Source organism: Oreochromis aureus, linkage group 6 (genome assembly GCF_013358895.1).
Source record: "Oreochromis aureus strain Israel breed Guangdong linkage group 6, ZZ_aureus, whole genome shotgun sequence".
NCBI lineage: Eukaryota > Metazoa > Chordata > Actinopteri > Cichliformes > Cichlidae > Oreochromis > Oreochromis aureus.
This window is the reverse complement of record NC_052947.1, coordinates 34,133,115-34,154,360: the sequence shown is the minus strand read 5'-3', so window position 1 is coordinate 34,154,360 and position 21,246 is coordinate 34,133,115. Positions and strand designations below refer to the sequence as shown.

General features: G+C 40.4%; 1 protein-coding gene across 1 annotated transcript; it reads right to left on the bottom strand.

The window, feature by feature from the left end:
* Positions 1 to 4,995: 4,995 nt before the first annotated feature.
* On the bottom strand, positions 4,996 to 20,771 carry nomo (nodal modulator). Its single transcript, XM_031753831.2, has 31 exons — positions 20,564 to 20,771; positions 19,954 to 20,043; positions 19,827 to 19,872; positions 19,616 to 19,716; positions 19,240 to 19,346; positions 19,051 to 19,123; positions 18,204 to 18,356; positions 17,880 to 18,017; positions 16,604 to 16,693; positions 16,372 to 16,477; positions 16,110 to 16,260; positions 15,840 to 16,017; positions 15,255 to 15,396; positions 14,991 to 15,122; positions 14,317 to 14,453; positions 14,130 to 14,217; positions 13,890 to 13,953; positions 13,695 to 13,790; positions 13,333 to 13,554; positions 13,008 to 13,090; positions 12,739 to 12,898; positions 11,705 to 11,831; positions 10,983 to 11,096; positions 10,727 to 10,854; positions 10,442 to 10,583; positions 10,163 to 10,246; positions 9,300 to 9,410; positions 9,069 to 9,170; positions 7,288 to 7,407; positions 7,083 to 7,175; positions 4,996 to 6,851 (listed from the first exon to the last, which is right to left on the bottom strand). Exons 1-31 carry the CDS (start codon positions 20,717 to 20,719, stop codon positions 6,720 to 6,722), a joined length of 3,666 nt encoding a protein of 1,221 aa, XP_031609691.1. The 5' UTR covers positions 20,720 to 20,771; the 3' UTR covers positions 4,996 to 6,719.
* Between the last annotated feature and the right edge of the window lie 475 nt (positions 20,772 to 21,246).

The following is a 21,246-nucleotide window of genomic DNA, read 5'->3' as shown; positions in this document are numbered from 1 at the left end:
AGAAGACACCGCTGGTACATGGCTCACCTTACACTGTGAAGAGCTGCGCAGCAGACACAGACTAACGCTGTGTCGTAGTAAAACAATTGTCCCCTTGGACTAAAAAGAAAGGAAGGCAGCAAGAGATAAGAATCAAACAAAGATCATATATACATTAAAATGAATTAAAGCTTGCATTTCAATCTACATAACATAATGGAATAAAACCAAATTATTGGAATTCAAATGTATTTGCATAGATATAATCAAATATCTTTGGTGGCCATTCGATTCATAAACTTCTCTATTTCAAGTCAGGAGACTTTCTTGCATGGACCTGGCCTCCATTATTCTCCCATATTTAAGATACACAGCTAAGAGCATCACAACTCACTGAATAATTGCTAAATACTTCCAGACAAGCCAGTGTAAGGCATACTGAATTATTGATATTAATATTGATTAAGAGAAGCTAACTCAATTAAAAAATGCCTGAGCACAACAGGAAGTGGTATTCATTCATGCATCCTTTATCTATCTATCTATATATGGAGTTGTGTTAAGATATGGAACAGTTTCTTAAGCATGTGGAACCACATGCACGATGACACACCTGCAGTTCACATTCTGGGTTTCACAATTGTTCTACTGTTGGTCTGCATTTATTAAACTGAACAGTTAATTCATTTACAATCATGTGACAAATGTAAGTCTCCAACAACTTCTGGGGAAACTGTTTGGCTCTTGTGTTTCACTGTCTTTACAGCTCATTTCTCACTTTGTTATTTTGAGCTGGGCAGAAAGTATAAGAGTACAGCTGGTTTTAGATGGGTTTTGCTAAATAAAAGCTTTCTGCTATGGCTCCAAACAACAATGATGATAGTGCTCAGAGTGACTCAAAACATTAAAGTTGTGGTCCAGAAAACTTAATAAAAAGAGCATGCTATAAAGGCTGCAGATTTAACTTGCACTTAAACACAACTGTAGCGAGAGGCAGCCTTGGGGATAAAAATCCTGTTTTCGGTCATAATATGTATGAATGACGGGAGATTTTTAAGGCTTTCTGTGCACTCTTGCTCTCTCTGATTACATTAGTGGGGACACAGCCACCTCAGCTGTCATTGCATCTGGCATGCAGTAAGTAGGCATTGGGTTTCATAAAAGGGTGACATGACACACCTCTTTGTACAGATAGAGACTGGCACTTAGAGTCGGCCTGGTTTGCGTCTAGGCTCTCACACACACACATACAGGCTTCAGCTCCCACAAAAAGCAGCCAGTAGATACTATTACACATCATCCCCACCGCTGCCCGTCTTGTCATCATTCCCTATGAATATTTAATTTCCCCCCACCCCCATGCCCCCTCTCTCTGGCCTTCTCATCAAACGTCTGGTATTAATGTGCCACAGACGGTGTGCTGCGCTGCTCTCCCTCCGCTGCTCTACGATGACTTGTGTCCTGGCCAATGCACTATGACTGGTATAGGTGACTCAGGCTGGGCAGTGAGCCACTGGAGTGTGGGACGACATGAATGGAGAGAGTTATGTTAAGTGACAGCGTGATGCAAATATGCAGGCAAAGGCCCAGGAAATTTTTATAAATTTACTTACAGTAAGAACGAAAACCTCATTGGAAAAAGGTTTTCTATAATAAGAAAGGAGCTGTTTAACTGTGGGAATTTACAGATCATCTGGTTTATAAAGTTCACACTACTCCACAGTCTGCTGTTGTCATTAGTATGAGACCTCATGGGTCACTGAAATACAACCGGGAGCTGCAATAACACTGTTTAAGATGCACAGGCAGTGTTTTCTAAGCATAAGCAATGACAGCGTGTGATATATGCAATGGAACGGCCCATAAAATCACACTAGAATGTCAGCAGACTGTAAGATAAGGATCCCTGCTAGCAGAGGTACCTGAGGGAAAAACAATTTTCTCAAGAAATATATAGAAGTAACAGTAACTCATGTCTATAGAAGACTGCCATGTGTATTGAACTTGAGTGACAATGTTATGTGATTAAACTGATGACACCGGTGTGTGTTGTTGTTGCAGCTTTTATTCCCCAGGTTGTTCCAGACAGACGCTGAGCTGAGTGGCTCACACTAATTGGCTGCATCTCAATCTCATCAATTCAAAATGCCAGCAGAGGAGCCCCAGTATGGCGTCTCAGCCGCTGTCAGAACTTTGTGCATTGAGTGACAAGACACCGGCACTCCTTTACAATGAAGTGGATGGAGTAAAAGGAGGTAGTCCATCCAGGATTCACATAAGCGTTGTTGTCACATGTACAGTGTGTAGGTGGGAGAGGAGACAGCCTAAAAATTGTCACAGAAATAATAAAAAAATAATAATAATAATGATGGTCAAAAAGCTCTCTATTTAAAGCACAAACTGATGAACAGGAAAAGGGCAGAAAAGTAATTTTGCTGTGGTGCATACATCACTTGTCATCAACTATGCATTCTACCTGTATAAAGGTTCTTTTAAGCTAAAGTTTGAATAAATGCCTTCCAGCTTACCCATATATAGCATGTTATATACTGCATGCTGTAGCCATTGTTACTGCCATTTATGTGATTAATTAAACTTCATAAAACCTCATTAATTTGACTCTGTTAGCATCCTCCAGGGCTGAAGAGCAAAGCCAATCAGAAGTGTTCAGTGGCCACTAGAGGCTGGCCCAAAGGCGAGTACATCCCTACAGACTCCTGTGTTAAAATGCCCAAAATTATGTTATTAAAAAGCATGTTAATAGCCTGGGACAAAAACAGGTTTTGGTCTCTGGATAGTGAACTGGATAACGAACTTTTTTTTTTTATAGTATATCCTTCTGGATACTGGAGCTGATAGCATGTTTGCTTTCACTGACAGGCATCTCAGCAGTGGCTGAAAACTGTCCATCAGGTTTTACCTTTGCTAATTGGAGTCAATGAACTGGTGCTATTAGGAGCTTTTTTTTAAATGATGACATACAGTATTGTGCAAAAGTCTTCCACTACCTCTCATTTCCTTATATTTTGCTTCCAAGGAGCCAGACTTTTAAAGTGGTCGTTAGAAGGTTTTTTGCTTTGGAAATTGACTGTTTTCTCAATCTTTCAGTCCAGTCCTTGTACGTGACCATTTTCAGTGGTATGTTTGTTTGGTAAGCCATTTAACACTTAAAAGGCACCTAACTGAAGGGATGAACCAGCATGTTGCCTACACATAACAGAGGACTTAGTAAAGAACTCATTTTGAATCATATCTTAAGGCATTTTGAGATTTTAAGCAAAAAAAAAAAAAACCCACATAATTTGATCCCATGTCTTTAGTCATAGCCAGAGACAACAGTTCGACAGGCATAAAATAGCATTTTTGACCCAAAGAACTATTAGTAAAAACTTGGCATATTTTGTGTGCAATGTGTTCTTAAAAAAATCTGAGGAAACTCAAAAGGTGAAGGACAAGAGAAGAAGCCACAGGCCTAAAAAAACCTTTCAGCTGATGTATCTGTTTGCTGAAGCCTCATCAGAAATGGTCTCGGTGGAAGGGTGTCTGTCAAGCAGCTATTCTTCAGGAAGGAAAACAGGGACATGAGGCTGAGGTATGCCAATTACACAAAAACTGTACTGAAAATCAGTGGCAACAGGTTTTATGGGGTGATGCAGCCAAATGTGACATTTTTGGTTTAAATCATTGTCAGTATGTATGGAGGAGGTCAGGAGAGAGGGACAACAGCGAGTCTGTACAGCCTTTAAACACGGTGGAGGCTCTGTCATGGTTTGGGGCCGGCGTTTTCAGCCAGTGGTGGTGATTTCAAAACTGATGTAACATCACTGTCAATATAGTAAAAGCATACCTGCACAGAAAAACACACTAAGAACACTATCAGTCATGGATTGGCCTCCCCAAAGATCAGAACTCAGCATTACTGAGGCAGTGCGGGGTCGTTACTGAGAACGTTTTCATACCAAATACTGATTTTCAAGGTTTTTGGAGTTTTTTGGCTTCTTGTTGGCTGAAGAATTTTGCGTAGCACCATAATACATCTCGCTGTGCGGTCCAAGGCATTTATGCTCCATTTTTGTATTTTATTCATCTCCTAATTAGCACTAATTTTCATGGTTAGCAGCTTGCTGACCAATCTTGTTGGTGTTAGCTGATAACTTAGTCCAGAGTCTTCTTTAAATATGGTAAAATGTGTCTGAGAATTTTCTGAGAAAAACAAAACACATGACAGAATACTAAACAAATGGGTGATGTAGAAAGCTACATGAATAACTCATAAAAATAGTGCATTCAATTAATTTTAGTGTTCCTGTAAGCCATGCCAGCACACCAACAGGCAATTAACCCAAGCCTTGCAAGTGCTGCACCTTAGAGGTTGAAAAGGCATGGTTAATGTAATCTGTTCCACCTGATGTTTCTTCTACTGCAGGTCAAAATGTCAGATGTGAGGTCATAAACCTGATCAATAGTGTAGTTTGTTTATTATTAGTTGGCAAAGGCTACTCAAAAAATACAAACTGTGATCAATTTAGCTTGTTTTTCCATCAGTTAACACTTAAAAACTGTCCAGTGCTCCGGCTTTGTCTGATGCTGTGTACAAAGACAGGGTGGGGCGAAGATCTCAAGACAGCACAGAGCACATTTGTTATTCATGCGTAAGCTTCCTTTTCACATTAAAACAATAGGATTTCAGTTGAAACATATCCCTTTAGGCAGCTCTGCAGCTATTTAAGCCGTTTAACCTCGCTTCCCAAAACATCAACTTGTGCAGGCTGTTCTCTAATGTACCCTAAGGCACTTTATAACACGTACTGCTCGGGTGAAGGGGAGTAATGAGATAAGTCAGACTCACACTTATTGATTTTCTGAGTCGACTTCTTGTGATCCAGAACTGATATAATAGGAGTTTTGTACTGTAACACTTAAAGGATGAGGAGTTCTTGCCAGTTTTATTATCCTATTATATCTGGCATTACACTGCCCCCTACAGGCAAAGCTATAAAAAAAACGTTAATCTTATTCCAGTCAAACTTTATTTATTATCTGCAAAATTAACAGATTCTGAACAAATGACAATTACACCCCACCTCCCTCATCTTCCGTCTCCCACCCCAACCAAAGTAATCAACTTCTGAATGTGGACTAATTGGAATATCTTTCAACTCAGTAAATAGTCAGTGGCCTTTTCATCTTTCTGTAAAAGGCAGGCACTGCTGAGTTCAGATGAATTCAATACAGAAAAAAAGACATGGGGTACATAGATTTCACAGTGCATTAAACTGCTCTGCAGTAAGACAATGAGCTTATGAAATCACAATCCTGCCTCATCTTTCTAAGTTTATCTAAAGGTCATGAACGACCCTTTGTAGATATTCATTTTCAATTCAGTCCATGGGTCTTCTGAAATTTAATTTAGCTTGTCACACATATTTAATCTTAAGGAATATAAATGAGAAAAAAATGAAATCAACCACACTTTTGAAAAAAAACATGTCATAGCATTCAAACTAGGTTATCGTTCACATCTGATTAAACATATGTTAATAAATTAATCAACTCTTAGTTAGCCCTATCACTCCCTACCCCGCCACCGCAGCCCATCCTTCAAAGAAAACACAGTATTCAAAGCAAAATTTCCCGCATCCTGTACCTGAGCAAACGGAGGAGTCAAAAAGTCTAACATCACACTTAACGCCTAATAAAATGCCATCAGGAGTGAATGCATTGCAGTATTTCATTGGTGACTGACATTTGTGTGATTTAATTTGACTAACAACCATATTAGCTCGTCAACATCTTTGGTTGTCTTTCACTCGTAACTGGAAGTTACAGAATCCCTTGTTTGTGATGGGATTATAAGGCTCAGTTCAGTCTTAGATCAAGTCCACGGGGACACATCAAGTTCAAAAACATTTTAAGCTTGTGAAAAGACCAGCACATAGTTTGGAAACCTTAAATATCCTTAAGCCAGCGGTTCTCAAACTATGGGGCGGGCCCCCCTGGTGGGGCATAAATCCATTGCAGGAGGGTTGTGGGTGACCCGGGGAAAAAATACAAAGTTAAATTAAGCTTTATGACTATAATTTATGTATGTAAAATAATCAACTTTGCTGATGCTGAGGAATAGCGCGCGCGTGTGTGTGTGTGTGTGTGTGTGTGTGTGTGTAGCTTCTAAATGGAGGCATGCCAGGAAAAAAGTTTGAGAACTGCTGCTTTAAGCTAACACTTTATCAAATTAAAGCCACGTTTTAATGACTTGGCCCCAGTGCTGATAGGCATACAATGTCTCACAGTCCCAAACATTATTAGGACTATTAAAACAAGCATTGTACTCATTAAAAAAACAAACAAAAAACCTCACAAAAGACTGTTGTTGACCTGGATAAATTACAAATATAAAAAAATGGCTCATATTCTATTACAAATATCAACAATTTTCTTCGACTAAGATTAACTGTGGACAAAAAACAGTCTGTAAAATGTCAGCTATCGGTCCAGTGAATCAAAGTGGCTGATGATGAGGTGGTGGTGGTGGTGGTAAAGGGTGTTGAGTGGTTCATGTTGGGCTTCACCTGGGCCCTGTTTCAAACACACCTTAGCAAGCTAAAAAGTTCACTAGCACACACAGCACTTGGTTGGTAACAATGAAGAAGTGTAACCCTGGTAACCCATTGCTTTCCGATGCTGGGGTCACGGATGCTAGCGGGCAATTTAGTGTACAAAGATGTGGCTTAATGTGCACCTCATGTTCGCCTGGCTTTCTGTCTCTTGGCCTGACGTTTGGCTTCATCCATAGCAGCACTTTCGCTGTTGGCTTGAGCCATGCTCCTCACTCCCTGGATGCGGCTCCCCAACTGTAACATTAGGGGAATCACCTGCAAACAGGTCAGGAAAAGGCATTAAATGAAGCTTTCTGGATCAAAAACTTTAACTATAAAAACCAACCATGCGATAACTATTAGAATTACAGGGTATTAATACATTATAGGCTTGGCCCGGACAAGGCTCACTTCTAGTGACATTTATTCCTCAGATTTAGAAATTGAAAAGTCAAACAAAAGCTTGGTTGAATAGTCTGTCTTGATTAGATGCAACTTGTTCTGTACCTTCTCATAATTGTAGGCCGCTAAGAGGAGAAGTAGAGTGAGCGGCAAAGCTATGTAAGACCCCTGAGCAACATCCTGGTCAGGCACTTTACGCTGTGGGAAAGTGCACACACATTTATATAAAAACATACTGTTCTGTAACAAATAAGACAAAACAAATATTCTTTGTAGGAAAAATATATACTTAAAAACATCTGTATCTTACAGTGGGGTGGAAGGTAAGAGTGACATGTTTGTAGTAGCCAGTGGAGGTGAAGGAGACTTGAGGCAGTGTGAAATCATATTGGGAACGGGACAGTGTGGAGTACAGCATCAGTACGTAGCTCTAGAAAAGAGAAGAGAAAGGTGACTATGGATAAACAGCAGTGTATTCTGGGTCATGTTTTGCGTAGAGCCAACTATGAATTACATAACATACGCAATTAAGGACTAAGTAAATGATGTTGTTGACGTTGTCGTCACGACTAACGCGATTAACAATTAACTCATCTGGAGAGCAGTCTGACTCAAAATACTAACACTGACAGCACTATATTTTAGTAATACTGGCTTAAAAACCAAAAACCATCAAGTTGCTTTGCATGTTTCACAGTTGAAAAATAATCCTGCTTCTAGGGCTGCCACAAACGATTATTTTGACAGTCGACTAGTCACCGATTATTTTTGCGATTAGTCGACTAATCAGATCATGCATCCATTGGACGTAAAATGTACAGCTTATTGCACCAGCATGCGTCTGCTCTTATATAACTATCATTAGCTTACAGCTTGAAGTGTTTAAGGTATGTGCTAACTAAAAATAAAGACAAGATGATAGTTTATTACACTTTTAATGGAATTTGCAGATTGTTTCAGTGAAGTTTAATAAACGCAGCCGTCTGCTCCTTGCTATCTAAAAATCACACTTCTGATAATCAGTTGTCTGCTTGACGTTTATTCATCTGTGCAAAAACTATAACTTTATTTCTCAGCCAAACCAATTTACTCAGGAACAAATAAAATACTAAAAAAAAGCCAAACAATAACATTTTTAAGTTATCTAAGTGACTTATATTACATGTTTAACCTGAGTAGCGAAAGACGGCGGTCAGCTTGAAAACGATTTGCCGGGAGTCCGGTGTTCTCACCGACTCTAATGAGCCTAGAAACCCGGCTCGCTATCGAGCTGGTGGGTAACAGACGTCTCCGAAAACATCGGAGCGCTTTTGAAAATATGTGGTGTCTTGATAGACTGAGCAGATATTTGAGGTTTACACAGCTAAATTCTCACCTGAAAATATGTTAAACGTTTATTTTGTGACCCAGAAAGAATAATAAGAGTAATATTAAAACTAACTAGCTGCAGCCATTGTTGACAACTGCGCTGGGCCGCGCTATGAATTCTGGGACACAGTTTCTTCTTCTTCGGGGTTTAACGGCAGCTGGCATCCTTGTACATGCAGTGCTGCCATCTTCTGTTTCAGTCCGTTATTACACTCTTAAATACTACTACTTATTCCTGCGTCTTTTGGGATCTTACAAAGCTTCAAACGACGCGTCGACTATTAAATTAGTCGTCGACGATTTTAATGGTCGACGTAATCGTGACTAGTCGACTAATCGTGGCAGCCCTACCTGCTTCTATCTTATACTCGGCCTCATTGAACTGAGGGCCTGCACCAACCTTCAGAAAGGTGTTTTACCTCCTCTCTCTTTAAAACCGCTCTCCCTTTAAGCCAGGTTTCTTCTGATTGGCTACTCCTGCTAAACAGAAGGTTTGAACATCAGGTGGGTGGTAAATTTGCTCATATCAAGAGCGCTATCCCTGACATGACCCTGTTAGGGACGTCCTCTCACACTGACATTATACATGTCTAATAGTAGGAAAAAAATTGTCTTAGTGGTCTGAAACCTAAACTTTTTGGCTTACTGAGATTACTAAACGTACACTGACCTCATTACTCAAACCAGGAAAAGCTTAACAGATGCTCTTTAAGACTGAATTACCTCGCCATCTCTGTCCAAAGGAGGGAAGTGAAAGAAAAGGGACTGTCCCAGAGAGACGCTGTTGATTGGATTGTCCAGATTGTCACTCTTATACAATTTCACCTGGGGGGAAAAAGGGTAAAGGTAAAGCAAAATGATTACAGGTCTAACTTATCTACAGCTAATGTCAAAGCCTTGTAGACTTAAAAGTTTCAAAAGAAAGACAAAAATGCCGGATTTAAAACGCCCTACTGATAGTGTTGGAAGGTGTTCAGGAGACGTGATGATGTTTCCACTGAGGTCAAACTGATTGATCTGCCTGAAGGCGATAATGTTGACCCCTTCAATGTCACTACTGCCAACCTGAAAGGGAATATAGAGCTCATTATATAGATGTAACAATGGAACTTGTGAAGAAAATACCCAATGTGAACCACGGATAAAGTTTTTTGTTCAAGTCACACGGCGTGATAATAACAGAGAATTAAAGGGAATTAAGGCATTTCCAGCCCTGCGAGGGAGATTAGGAGCGCTGCACTTTTCAGACAAGCTAAAATTATGAAGTGAGGTTTAAACTTTGGCAATGGGATTATCGCTGCTTTTGTTCTGAATATTGAAAGGACCCATGTGATGAGGGTGCCGATAAGTCATAATCACAGGGTTCCCACAGTTATTTTAACAATTCAATTACAAAAGTTTTCCATAGCCTCCTTAATAGTTTTCATAAGTGTGTTAAAGCAGTGCGAGTAAGACTTGAAAATGTGTGCAAAATTCTTGAACTTAAAGTAAATACACAGTGACCTTCATTTAGTAGCAGCTTTGTCTTCAAGAGTAATACAAGTCAACTCTGACCCACAGCTTTAAAGTCATAAACAAAATACTTCCTAAATAAAGATAACTGCACCATTAGCTACTGAAAAAAAGTCTAAATATGTAGCCAAACATGTAAAACTGACCAGTTATGTTTAAGCATGTGTGCCTTCATGACACTCAAGTGATCCCTCTCATATTTAAAGCTCTAAGAAACTTGGTATAATTGTAATTTCTCAACCTCATTAAAAGCCAAAGATGCTGAACATCTGCACAGGACAAACTTGAAGCAAGCTGCTGCCTACCTCGATAGCTCTGTGTTGTGGCAAGGCCCTCTCTATGTGGTCGTTGCCTTCAGCTCGCAGTTGAATGAGATATTTGCAACCCGGCTGCAAGAAAAACATTACATGAGTTAGAGGTATAATCACATACACTCCATTGCAACTGAGCAAATCATATACTGCTTACAAATCACACTTTGCAAAATCACCAGTTTCCCTAGTAATCCAAGACAACACCTAGAGGCCATGATCTGTTTCAATTCTCAAGCCTGGTCTTATTTTAAAAGCTCATTCCGTCCTCACCAGCAGACCCCTGAGTCTGAATCGGCCCTCCTCATCAGTGAGCGTGTCCTCGCTGTAGAGGCTACAGTCTCCCTGACCCACTGCCTCCACAGCCACGTCCCACTCTGCATCCCCGTTGAGAGACTGCACCATTCCGTAGCAGCTGAGGACAAGAGTACAAGACTGCAATGAGCACATGTGCAAGCTGCAGTACCCACCAGCAGATGATTATAGGCTCAGTAATTTGCACACTCAAAGATATTCCTATGCTTGCAAGCTAACAGTGGACAATGTACACTCATATACCTGTATGCAGTTTTGATGCCAGTTATATCAATACTGAGGTTTTCACCCTCCTCCACTGTAATCATTTGAGATGCCGGCTCAAAGCGGAACTCCTTCATCATGGGCTTGAAGTAGTACTGACCAGGACTCTGAGGAAAGCAGAAAATACAGGATGGACATTAGGTGAACCAAGACACAGGTCAAAATATCCCTAGAATTACCTTCAACCACCAACAATGCTTGGCAGTCTGACATACTACTAACAGGAGTTTCTTACCAAGTTATTGAAAGTGAGGATGCCAGTGTCTTGAGTCAAAAGGTTGGAGCGAAACTGACCCCCACTCAGAGAAAGAAGCACGCCGGCGAGAGGCTGACCATCCTCCGATTTGATCTACAGCACAGACAGAATACTTGTTAATTTTACTGCTAGACAGGGACCTAATCGATTAAACCCCTTTAATCTTTTCACAATAAAAGATCACACGGACAAAATATAATGAAAGCCCGTGGCTCGAGTGAGTGCCAAATTGTGGGTGTAATCAGGCTGACAGGTGAGCTTAATTTCAGAGAAGATGTACAAGTGAAAAATAAACATGGGCACAAAGCTCTGTCAATGCTGAGCAGAAGATTTCAAAGCAATTTATCACACAGTGTGAAAAGGAAACTAATACTGATCATTTGTGTCAGGATCTCACGGTCGCAGTAGGTAATTGCAGATCCTTTTAACAAAGGGCAGCAGAGAGGCAGTATACTGACAGCACGTGGCAAAACACAAAACTGATCCGACTATGCATGAGCGCTCTTCTCTTCTAATGACATTTTTCCAAAACATACGGTAACAAGTGCTTTTCATTATGTCACTTCTTTATTTCATGTCCAACCACCATAATCAGTGAGGGTTAGTAAATGTGAACAAACAGCTGGACAAATATAAAAAGTACCTAAACGTCTGATGATTACTGGGATGTAATGCATGCACATGAGGATGGCTGCATATACCTTGAAGGTGACGCCAGCCAAAGCAAATGCCTTAAAATCTCCCTGGGTGCCCTCCACGGGACTCAGCACGAAACCTTCTTTGCTTGCACTGATGTCGTACTGCCGGTCACTGTGGAGCGGACCCACACTGAAGAAAACCGGGGGAAAAGTTAAGTGAAGGTCGGAATTTCTTCAAGATACTTGTTTATTACTAAATGCAACATGATTTGAGCACAAGCCAATCTATAAAGCCTATTATAACGTCAATATTAAAACAATGGAAAAAAATATATACATACAATACAAGCTTTATTCATGTGAAAGAAAAAAGGCATGTTTCTTTGCTCTAAGGACACAAGGTCTACTTGCAGCCCTGTGAGGCTGTCCCTGTGACCCTAATTGTACAGACTAAAATGCTTACAACAGCATCAAGATCACAGATCACAGGCTTGATAATGTATAACAAGCCCTGCTTTTCTGCATACTGATTCAGCGCCAATGTCTCTAATGCCACCTGTGCTTTCTCTCTTATGACAACTCAAAAATATCTGCTGTAAAAATGCTAGCCTGGTTGATGCTTCGTAAGTTTCCAGGTTTTTTTCTTTTTTCAAATAAAGAAAAAAGAAATAAACAGGTGAACACAAAAGTCATTGAAATTCATCCTCTGGGCACCATGAACATCTGTGGCAGCCTCCGTGGTAATGAATCCAACAGTTGTTGGGTTATTTCAGTTAGTAACAAAATGATGATGGCTGCGCCCACAGCCATGAATCTCAACTTTTTTTCTTTTTTAACTTTAACTTTTTAGTCCTAAATAGAAAATTATATTTCTGCGAGAGCTTTAACAAGAATTCACACCTCACTCCAGGCCAAAAAACTTCTTCTTTTTTTTTTTTTAAAAAAGTGCATTTATGAACTAGCCTGTTAGTATAATGACTTGCTAAGGCAATAACATTTATAGCAGAACCCGAAGGCAGCATTACCCGAATGAAAAATTCTTGAATATCCTCCCTCTCATTTTCACACACCCTATTTTTATCACCGTGTTCTCATACCTGTATGCTCCCATCTCATTAGTGGCCACAGTAATGAGTGGTGTTGCAGCGCCTCTCTCACTGATAGATATTTCCACACCTTGTAGCTCTGGCGACACCTTGCCTTCTAAGAAAAGACCTGCACGACCAGTGATGTCCACCAGCCGACCTGGACACGACTCTGTCAACAGCAAATATAATATGCGGTTCATTTTAGAATAACCTGCGTGGATTGTATCAGAGCCCGTTTTTTAAGGTTTCCAATAGACTTTCTTCTTGTGTGAGTTTACCTCCGGTGATAGTTGCCTCTACTTCAGGAGGGTAGAACAACAGCTCCTTGGAGGAGGGAGTCACTGTGATCTTCTCACCAGCCCTGCATATTTACACAGAAAGAAAAAAATCACTAACAGCAATGAACAACAGTTCTAGACTCAAATGAGCCCCTGATTTGTGATGGTTATTATTAGCAGATGTCAGCAGAGTTCCACTCTTAATTTCTCTCAAGTCCTGTTAATTTTCTACAGAGATATAAAGCTGGAATTTCCAAGTTAACACTAAAGTGAACAGAAGTTTTGCCGTCAGCCCTACATGGTATTTTAAAGAGCAAAAACTGACCTGGCCCAGTAGGAGAACTCATAGTGGAAGGGGCCTGTCAGTTCATCAGCCTTTTCTTGGATAGGAGGACTATCATCTCTGGCACCTCCTTCCTCTTCAGCTGCACGACGTTCTCGCTCCTGACGGCGCAGCTCGATCTCCTGCAGTTGCTGCTCCTGCCTCTGCTCCTCCAGGCTCCTCAGCGGACCCAGCACGAGCGCTGGCTCGCTCTCGATGGACGACCTGACCAGGGGGATGAGGATTTAAAAATAAATAAAAACGCTAAAGCTGGTCATTACCAAACACACAAATGCACGGCAGCATTTGTGTGTTAGCACACAGCATCTCAGAAAATGAAACTACTCATGCAGAGTCATAATTACTTGATCGTGACTGTGACGTCTAGAATCTTGTCGGTGGTGATGAGTCCTGTCATGTGATGCCGCACTGCAGTCAGGGTCAGGATGCTGGGGGCTGAACTGTTACACACAGGTTAACAGCAGTCATTAGAATGCTTTGGCTGCATAGTTGCATTGTATTAACCCAGAAATAAAAAGACACGGCGTTGCATTACTTACGTATCGTAGGTGTAGAAGTCCTGCTCAAATTGGTGACAGGAGCGAGGGGTGACTTTGTAAACACCTGGAAAAGCCATTTTTAGCTGATTAATTATTACTTTCCAGTGGTATATTTAGATAAGTCTGACATAGGCTCTTCGACTGTACATGGAGGAACAGTTGGTACAGTCTGTTATTTTTTTTGAATATGCTAATTTATGCTATGTTGAGCTAATGAGAGGTCAGAAGAAAGAAACTCACCAGGCTTGGAGAGGCAGAAGCGGTTGACTCCCTTAGAGAGGTTGTACACGCCAACGTTTTCAGGTTTGCTGCCATCTTGGAAGAATTCCTGTGCAGCACCACACATTCAATAATACATATGGAAGTGTAAGCATCTGAACTGACAGGCAGCATGTAGCGCAAGTGGAGTGAGCTACCGATTACTAACCAAAGTGATGGCATGGGAAAGGGAGCAGCGCAGGATGTAGCCAATCTGTCTGAACTCCACCCCCAAGACGTCCGATTCCAGAACCTCCACCTCCACCGACTTATGTTTCCAGCACCACTCCTCGTGAGAAATACTTACTACAAGTGGTAAAGATTAGAGAGAATAAAAAGTGAGAAATAGATTTCAAATGACAGAAAAAAAAGAAAGATGTAAATTAAATATGTCACACTATTATAGGTGGAAAAATATCACAAGTTTCGTTCAGGATCTTTGAATAAAAAGAATAAAAAAATGATTACACACAAATTATATATAAAAACTGTCCCAGCAACACTATAAACTGAATAAACATGCAGTGTGTGCAGATCACTTGCAGGCAGTCAAAGAGTTTGTGTGGAATGAACAGATGGATCCACATTACCAGAAGGTGGGGAAACACTAGTTGAGTAATGGCATGCCTGCTGAAAGCTGCTGCTATAAACCAGTGATTGAAAGGCTGATGATTACTAACTCATTTCCCTATTTGAGAATAATTACTACAACTTCCAAATAGAAGTGTGCATAGACTGAGGGGTTTATATTGTACAGAATGCTTGACTGAGTTGTTCCAGTGAAAACCTGACTGCATGCAGAGTTTACATTTAAATTAAAAAAAATAGAAGTATATTTAAAACCTTTGTATTTCCCGGGCAAAACGTTGTCAAAAGAGAAGCTGAGGATGTCGCTGCTCCCAGACAGAGCCACTGCCCTCCTCTCCCCCTGCCTACTCACTGGCTGCAGGGTTACAGAGAGGTCATCACAGGAAGCTAGAGGACAACCAGAGAACACAAGGTTGGCTCATGTGAAAACACATATATTTCTTTATGGATTAAAGCTAAATCTCTGGTAAACTATGTTTCCTCAAAAAGACTGTAAAGTGTAAATTACTAAGACTTTACCTAGACAGTACACCTTTCCGGAAACAGAAGCCATGAACTGGGTGAAAACTAGGTCTGTGAGTGGCCGATCCACAAGGGAGATGTCCAGAGCCTGAGGCTGCAGAGCCAGGCCTGCCTTCACCTCTGCTTCAGGTAGAGATACCTGAACACATGAACAAAATTCTTTTTGCAGAACACCATATTTTTTAATCACACAGCTACATGAACACTAAGCTCAGCTGCTTTGGTTTGATAACACAGGGAAATCTGAATTTCTGAAAGAAAGTATTTAAAGATTTGGGTTTTTTGCTTTTCAGTGTCAAATGAGTTTTTCAGATGATGATCTGTTGCAACTGTTAAGCCGTAAATCTGCAAATATCATAGAATATGGGTAAAAAGCACCATCTGCGCTTTAGACAACATGACAATTGTTCGTCTTTTAGAAGGCTCACCAATTAAAACTGAAAATTGAATATGCGTGACATATGTCAGTTTCTTGTATATTTTTAATACTATTTGAATTAGCTTTCAAACTGATTAAATAAGAGGTTATAAAAATTAAGATATGGATATGTCATATAAAATAAAATGCTGCTCGAGTCTTACATGGACACTGTAGTCTCCGGGTTTGGCCTGAAAGCAGAAGGCCCCCTGATGGTCAGATTCAACAGTCCGAATGAAAGCCCTGTCTGGGCTCTTGTGCGTCAGAGTGACCTTGTAGCGACCTTGCTGCTTCATGCCTTCAGGCAGGTGGCTGATGGAGATCTGGCCACAAACACTGAACCTGTGTTGGACCAAAATAAGGAAGTCATGACAATATGAAGAACTACACTGCAGCTAAATTTATGTAATAAGCTTCTAATTCTTATAACGTACCCTGCTGTGACGATATCAGGAAGTTGAGGCGTATTAGGAGCGATCTTCACTGTGACTGGCTCGAAGAACATGAGCTCTTTGTTGACACGGATGGTGTAGGTACCAGCTGTCATGTTCTCCAACCGGAAAGAGCCATCTTCTTTGCTGACAACTGTGAGGACAGAGTGGTAAAGCAAGCTACAGTTTAAAGTGTGACAGAGAACCACTTCAAAAACTATAGTTAGATATTCCACTGAAAACATGAGTCTTTTATTTTGATTACCCTTGATCTGGTTGTTAAGGTAGACCGTAGCATCGGGCACACCTTCCCCATCAGGACTGTTGAGAACCCGGCCAGTCACAGAGAAGCCCATCACACGGAAAATGGGCTACACATAAAGAGACAGAATGTCAAACTTGAACATTTTGCACAAAACATGTTTCCTCTTGTAACATGCTGATATGTATTAAAAAGAATTATTTAAAACTAATTAAGATCTAATGGTTCTCTTTACCTCAAGTTTCAAGCTGTTGTGTTCCACCTTGAAATTCATCCTAGAAGGAGCAACATCAAAAGTGATCCTTTCTCCTCTGTAGAAAGGTATCTGAAGTGAAGGATTTCACAGAAGCACATTTAGATGGAAAAACGATTACATCTCTAAGACAGGAGATAGAATTTCATTGTTCGCAAATAAAAGTTATGCTTTCATAAAACCCATTATTCATACCACCTTGTCTCTTGTAGTTATATCAGCAAAAAAAAGTTCATACATGTAATTCCTGCACTGGATTCGGATTGCCTAGCTAAATGTGGGGTGGATTAGAAAACAGGAAACATAAAACATGTTGTAGTTGCCATTACAATATATTGTAATACAATCCTATGAAAGTCTTTGTTTGGTTAATTTAAGTAAATCACCCACACCTCTTTAAATGGCGTTAGAGCTGTTTAAATAGTTCAAATAGTACTGCTGAAGTACTATTTTTGTGTGTGTGTCGTCAAGTTAAAAAAAAAGAAGCAAGACTTAAATTTGCGCTGTTTTTTAAATACTGAGAGGAGTAATGGAATAATGAGTACCTGCTGTGAGTGGTTGGATAAGGAGCTATGAGTGTCATCACCTCTAACTCCTCAGCAAGATAACAACTGACTTTACCGTGTCTTGCTCCAACTCTCCTGTTTACTTTCTATTCAGGCTCCAATGTATTCAATTAGGAGTGAAGCAGCTTTGACTGATAGGTGGATACCTATGCAGGTGTCTATTCTAGCAGCTGTCTGCTAAGCTTTACCTCAGCCAAGCCAAGTCACTGAACATGAACTCAAACATTTTTGTGCTCTTGGTGCCTTTCAGAGATTAATAAGGCTGTCTTTGTGGTCAAATATATTTACAGAAAATACAGTTTTAGGATCAAATTGTAGTATTCTATTTGTATGTTATGTAGCGGTAATTAGCGTGTCTCTATGACTGTCTAATGCCCTGTTACAGTTAATGGATGCAACTTGTTGGCGCTAGCTGATAATTAAACACTCCCCCCTCTCATCCAGAAATAGGAAACATGGAAGCAGCCAAATAGAGGCTTCAACATAGGAATTCACAAAGCAGAAAGTGATGTCATGGTAGATAAACTTACGGCACGAAGGAAAAGACTCCCTTATTAAATCAAAGTAGCTGCACTGCGTACATATACATCATTTGGTCTTCTGTTGTATTTCTGACACAATAGCTCAAATTTAAACAAACAAAAAAAAAGGACAGACAAGGTCTTCTGTTGGCTTTTGCAACAATGACTCACCACAGTGTACTCGCCGCTGGCTAACGAAGGAAAGACGAAGACACCGTCGTCTCTGGACAGAGCGCTGCACAGGTAGACCAGCGTGCTGTCCCCAGAATCTGCACCCTCCACTGGGGAAGTATTACAGCCACTTATGTCCTGGAAATGACAAACAACATGAACTGAATCAATGGAGCAATGCGAAATTCAGCATATTCTAGAAATTACAAGACGTGGGAAACGTGTTAAGTTAAAGTGTTAAAGTGTGATCATTTACATATAATGTAGGATGGATATAAAAACTCGACATATTTCTGTGCAAAAATAGAAATTATGTAGGTTTACCTCTCTCTTGACTGTGGCTGAGTAAAGTAGGAAGGTGACCTCTTTCATGGGCTCTCCATCACTGCGGACCTCCCCCGAGACATCGTAGCCTCCAACCACCAGATGGTCAGTGGCCGGGGCATTGGCATTGGAGACGTGCACTGAGGTAGTACTCTATATGAAGATGGCAGAGGTCGCCCATAAGTTGCATTAAGAGATGGAATAATGGCCCTGTCAGGTTCACTGTGATTACTGCTGGAGCTCATTAGTTATAACCTTGCTCACCTGACAAGGAACTGTATCAGCTAAGCAAGTAGGTGAATAATGAAGTTTTCTACCCTCAAGCGATACAGAATCAAACAGACCTCTGAGATCATGCATTCGCTACAGTATTAATGAGAGTACTTTAATTGGAAACTGGGGCGGTGTGGTACTGAGCGTGATGGTAGGTGGGTATGGGGGTGAAATAATGTGGGAGAGCTTTAACCTGAGTGCTTATTCGCATCATTAATTACAAATCTGACAGTGTATTTTTGTACAAAGAGATTTTAAATCTTTCACTAAAAGTTTACCACACTCTACTTATATTCTCACCTTTTTCCCCCTCCATCTAATTTTAACAGGAAATATGAACTAAGTTACACTTTATGGCATTTATTTTACATATGCTTTGTTCTCAAGTTTGTCTTGCAAAGTCCAGCTTTCTTCAACAGTCCAAAGACATGCATGATAAGTTGATCATCAATTCTAAATGGGGTTTGGTGGATGCAAAAAACTGACATGAGGCACTCAGAATAGAAGGTGGGCAACACGTTTTTATGCAACATGCAGACGCAATATCGATCGCCTTATAACAACGTGAACAAACCTGCTCAAGAGTCCAGGAAGGATGAGAAGCTGTGATGTCATACTTTCCTGGTAGTACTTTAAAGAAGGTATACCTGTGTAAGCAAACAACCACAAAAAAAAGAAAGAAAGAGGCAAGTTCATTTCAAACATATGTATAATGCAGAAACACACATAAACACAGATGAACACAAAGGTGTGAGTAGCTTACTTTCCTCCAGGCTGTGTGGTGACACTCTGGAGCTTCTCCCCTGTTCCGGCTCGGCTGAGTTTGACTTCCACGCCAGCCGGGCCCATGAGATGGCCCTTACTCAGAACCTGAGCAAAAAACAATATATTTGAGGAAACTAAACACTAATCACCACTTGATACTATGTATTTATTTTATTAATATCCTTTGATGCATAGGCTAAAGAAGCTTTAAAGGGCTCAAAAGTTTTCTTGCATTTAGATAAACCCCATCAAATGTGTCAAAGCACTTTAAAAAAAAAAAAATCACATTTTGCAAAGTAGACGGTATTAACTGTTAAACTTTCTGTCTACAAACTATAACAATCTAAATTTCTTTTCAAGAAGACCATTCTTACCGTTCCTGACACTGAGAATCCCGTAAAAACAAAATTGATGTCTTCTTCTTTCGTGCAAATGTCACTGACTCCATCCACATGCAGGTCGACACTGGTAGGCTCTGATGATATTTAAAAGTTCAAAAGGAAAAGAGACCAGAGAATATGGGACAATGCATAATGGCTTTTATATAATTTGTCAATTATGGGGATGTTTCTGTGAGAGTCTTACCAAAGCTCCACCCAAGCGGAGGCTCGATCTTCAAAACGAAATCTCCCTGCGTTAAAGTGACAGCATGATTAAATTCACCATCAGTGAAAGAATTAGTTAGAGCTAATCAAATCAGTTGCTGCCATACCTTGTCATAAAGAGGGATCATGAAGTAACCATTGATTGGAGCACAATCCGTTTGATATTTCAATGATCCTTGTTTGGTATATAGTTTAATCTGAGAATGAAGAACACACAGTGATCATTAATCATAATGATTAATCATAATGAAAGTTATTATAGTGATCATACTGTAATAACTAAACTGAGCGACTTATGTCTGCTAGCACAAAGAAACAACCTAGTCTGTCGGATTTAGTTTATTTCAATATCTTAATTAACCAAATTGCTAATCCCATGTAGCCCGTGAAAAAGAAGGGATTAGGACGGGAGCACTTACTCATCAACGCCTGCAAGTTTTAGGATTAGCAGCGAATGCCTTGTGTGATATATGGATATTAATGCTCAGTTGCCGTCAGCTATCTAGTAAGTAGCTAAATCAATGTCAAACAAGACCAAACTCACAAATGTTTGCGAGGAATCAGAAACAGATTAAACACAAATACACTGCTTTTGTATTCATTTCATTCAAACTGTCATTGAAACGAAAAACTCCGCCCAACCTTTAGCTTTCTACCACAAACCAGCTAGCTGCTGGTTAGCTGCTAGCACGCTAGCCGGGACATTTGCACTCTCACCTCGATCAGAGAGTAATTGATTTCAACGTCGGATTTCACGAATCCACCGCATGCCACAACTATGTCATCAGAGGATACGGCCAAGAACTGAGAGTAGATGACACCGAATAAAATCCAAAGGGATCCCATTTCTGCCCGGATGGTAATTCTGAACATTTTGACTGGTTGAGCCGAACAACCGCACGCTGCCTCCGGTTCCGTACCAGCTGAGGGGCTGTCAATGAACTGTCACAGGCGGCGTCTGCAGCGACCTCTGGCGGGTCGGAGGTGCCATTTTCTCCTTCGTTCGCGGCCGCTTGTAACGTTTTAAGTTGTATCACTGCCCCCTTCTGGTTAAAGTTACAAACTTCTACGTTTTTACCGATCAAAAAAGCCTGTGCATGTTCTAACATCTCGGTAGCTGGAGAGGAGGACATTGCTTTTTCATATTCTGAAAGTTCATACCCTGCAAAATTCTATACTTATTACCCTCTCCTTTTGATTACTCTTGATCACTTTTATATATCATCCAACTGCCTTTTATAATATTTATGTCTTATTTTCTGTCTTTTATGTGAAGCACTTTGGTATACCGTTGGTTTTTAAATGGGCTCTATAAATAAAGTTGTATTATATTGTATTGTATTTTGTCATAGCACCATGACAGAGCTTTTACAACCATTTGACTATTCAAAACTGAGTAT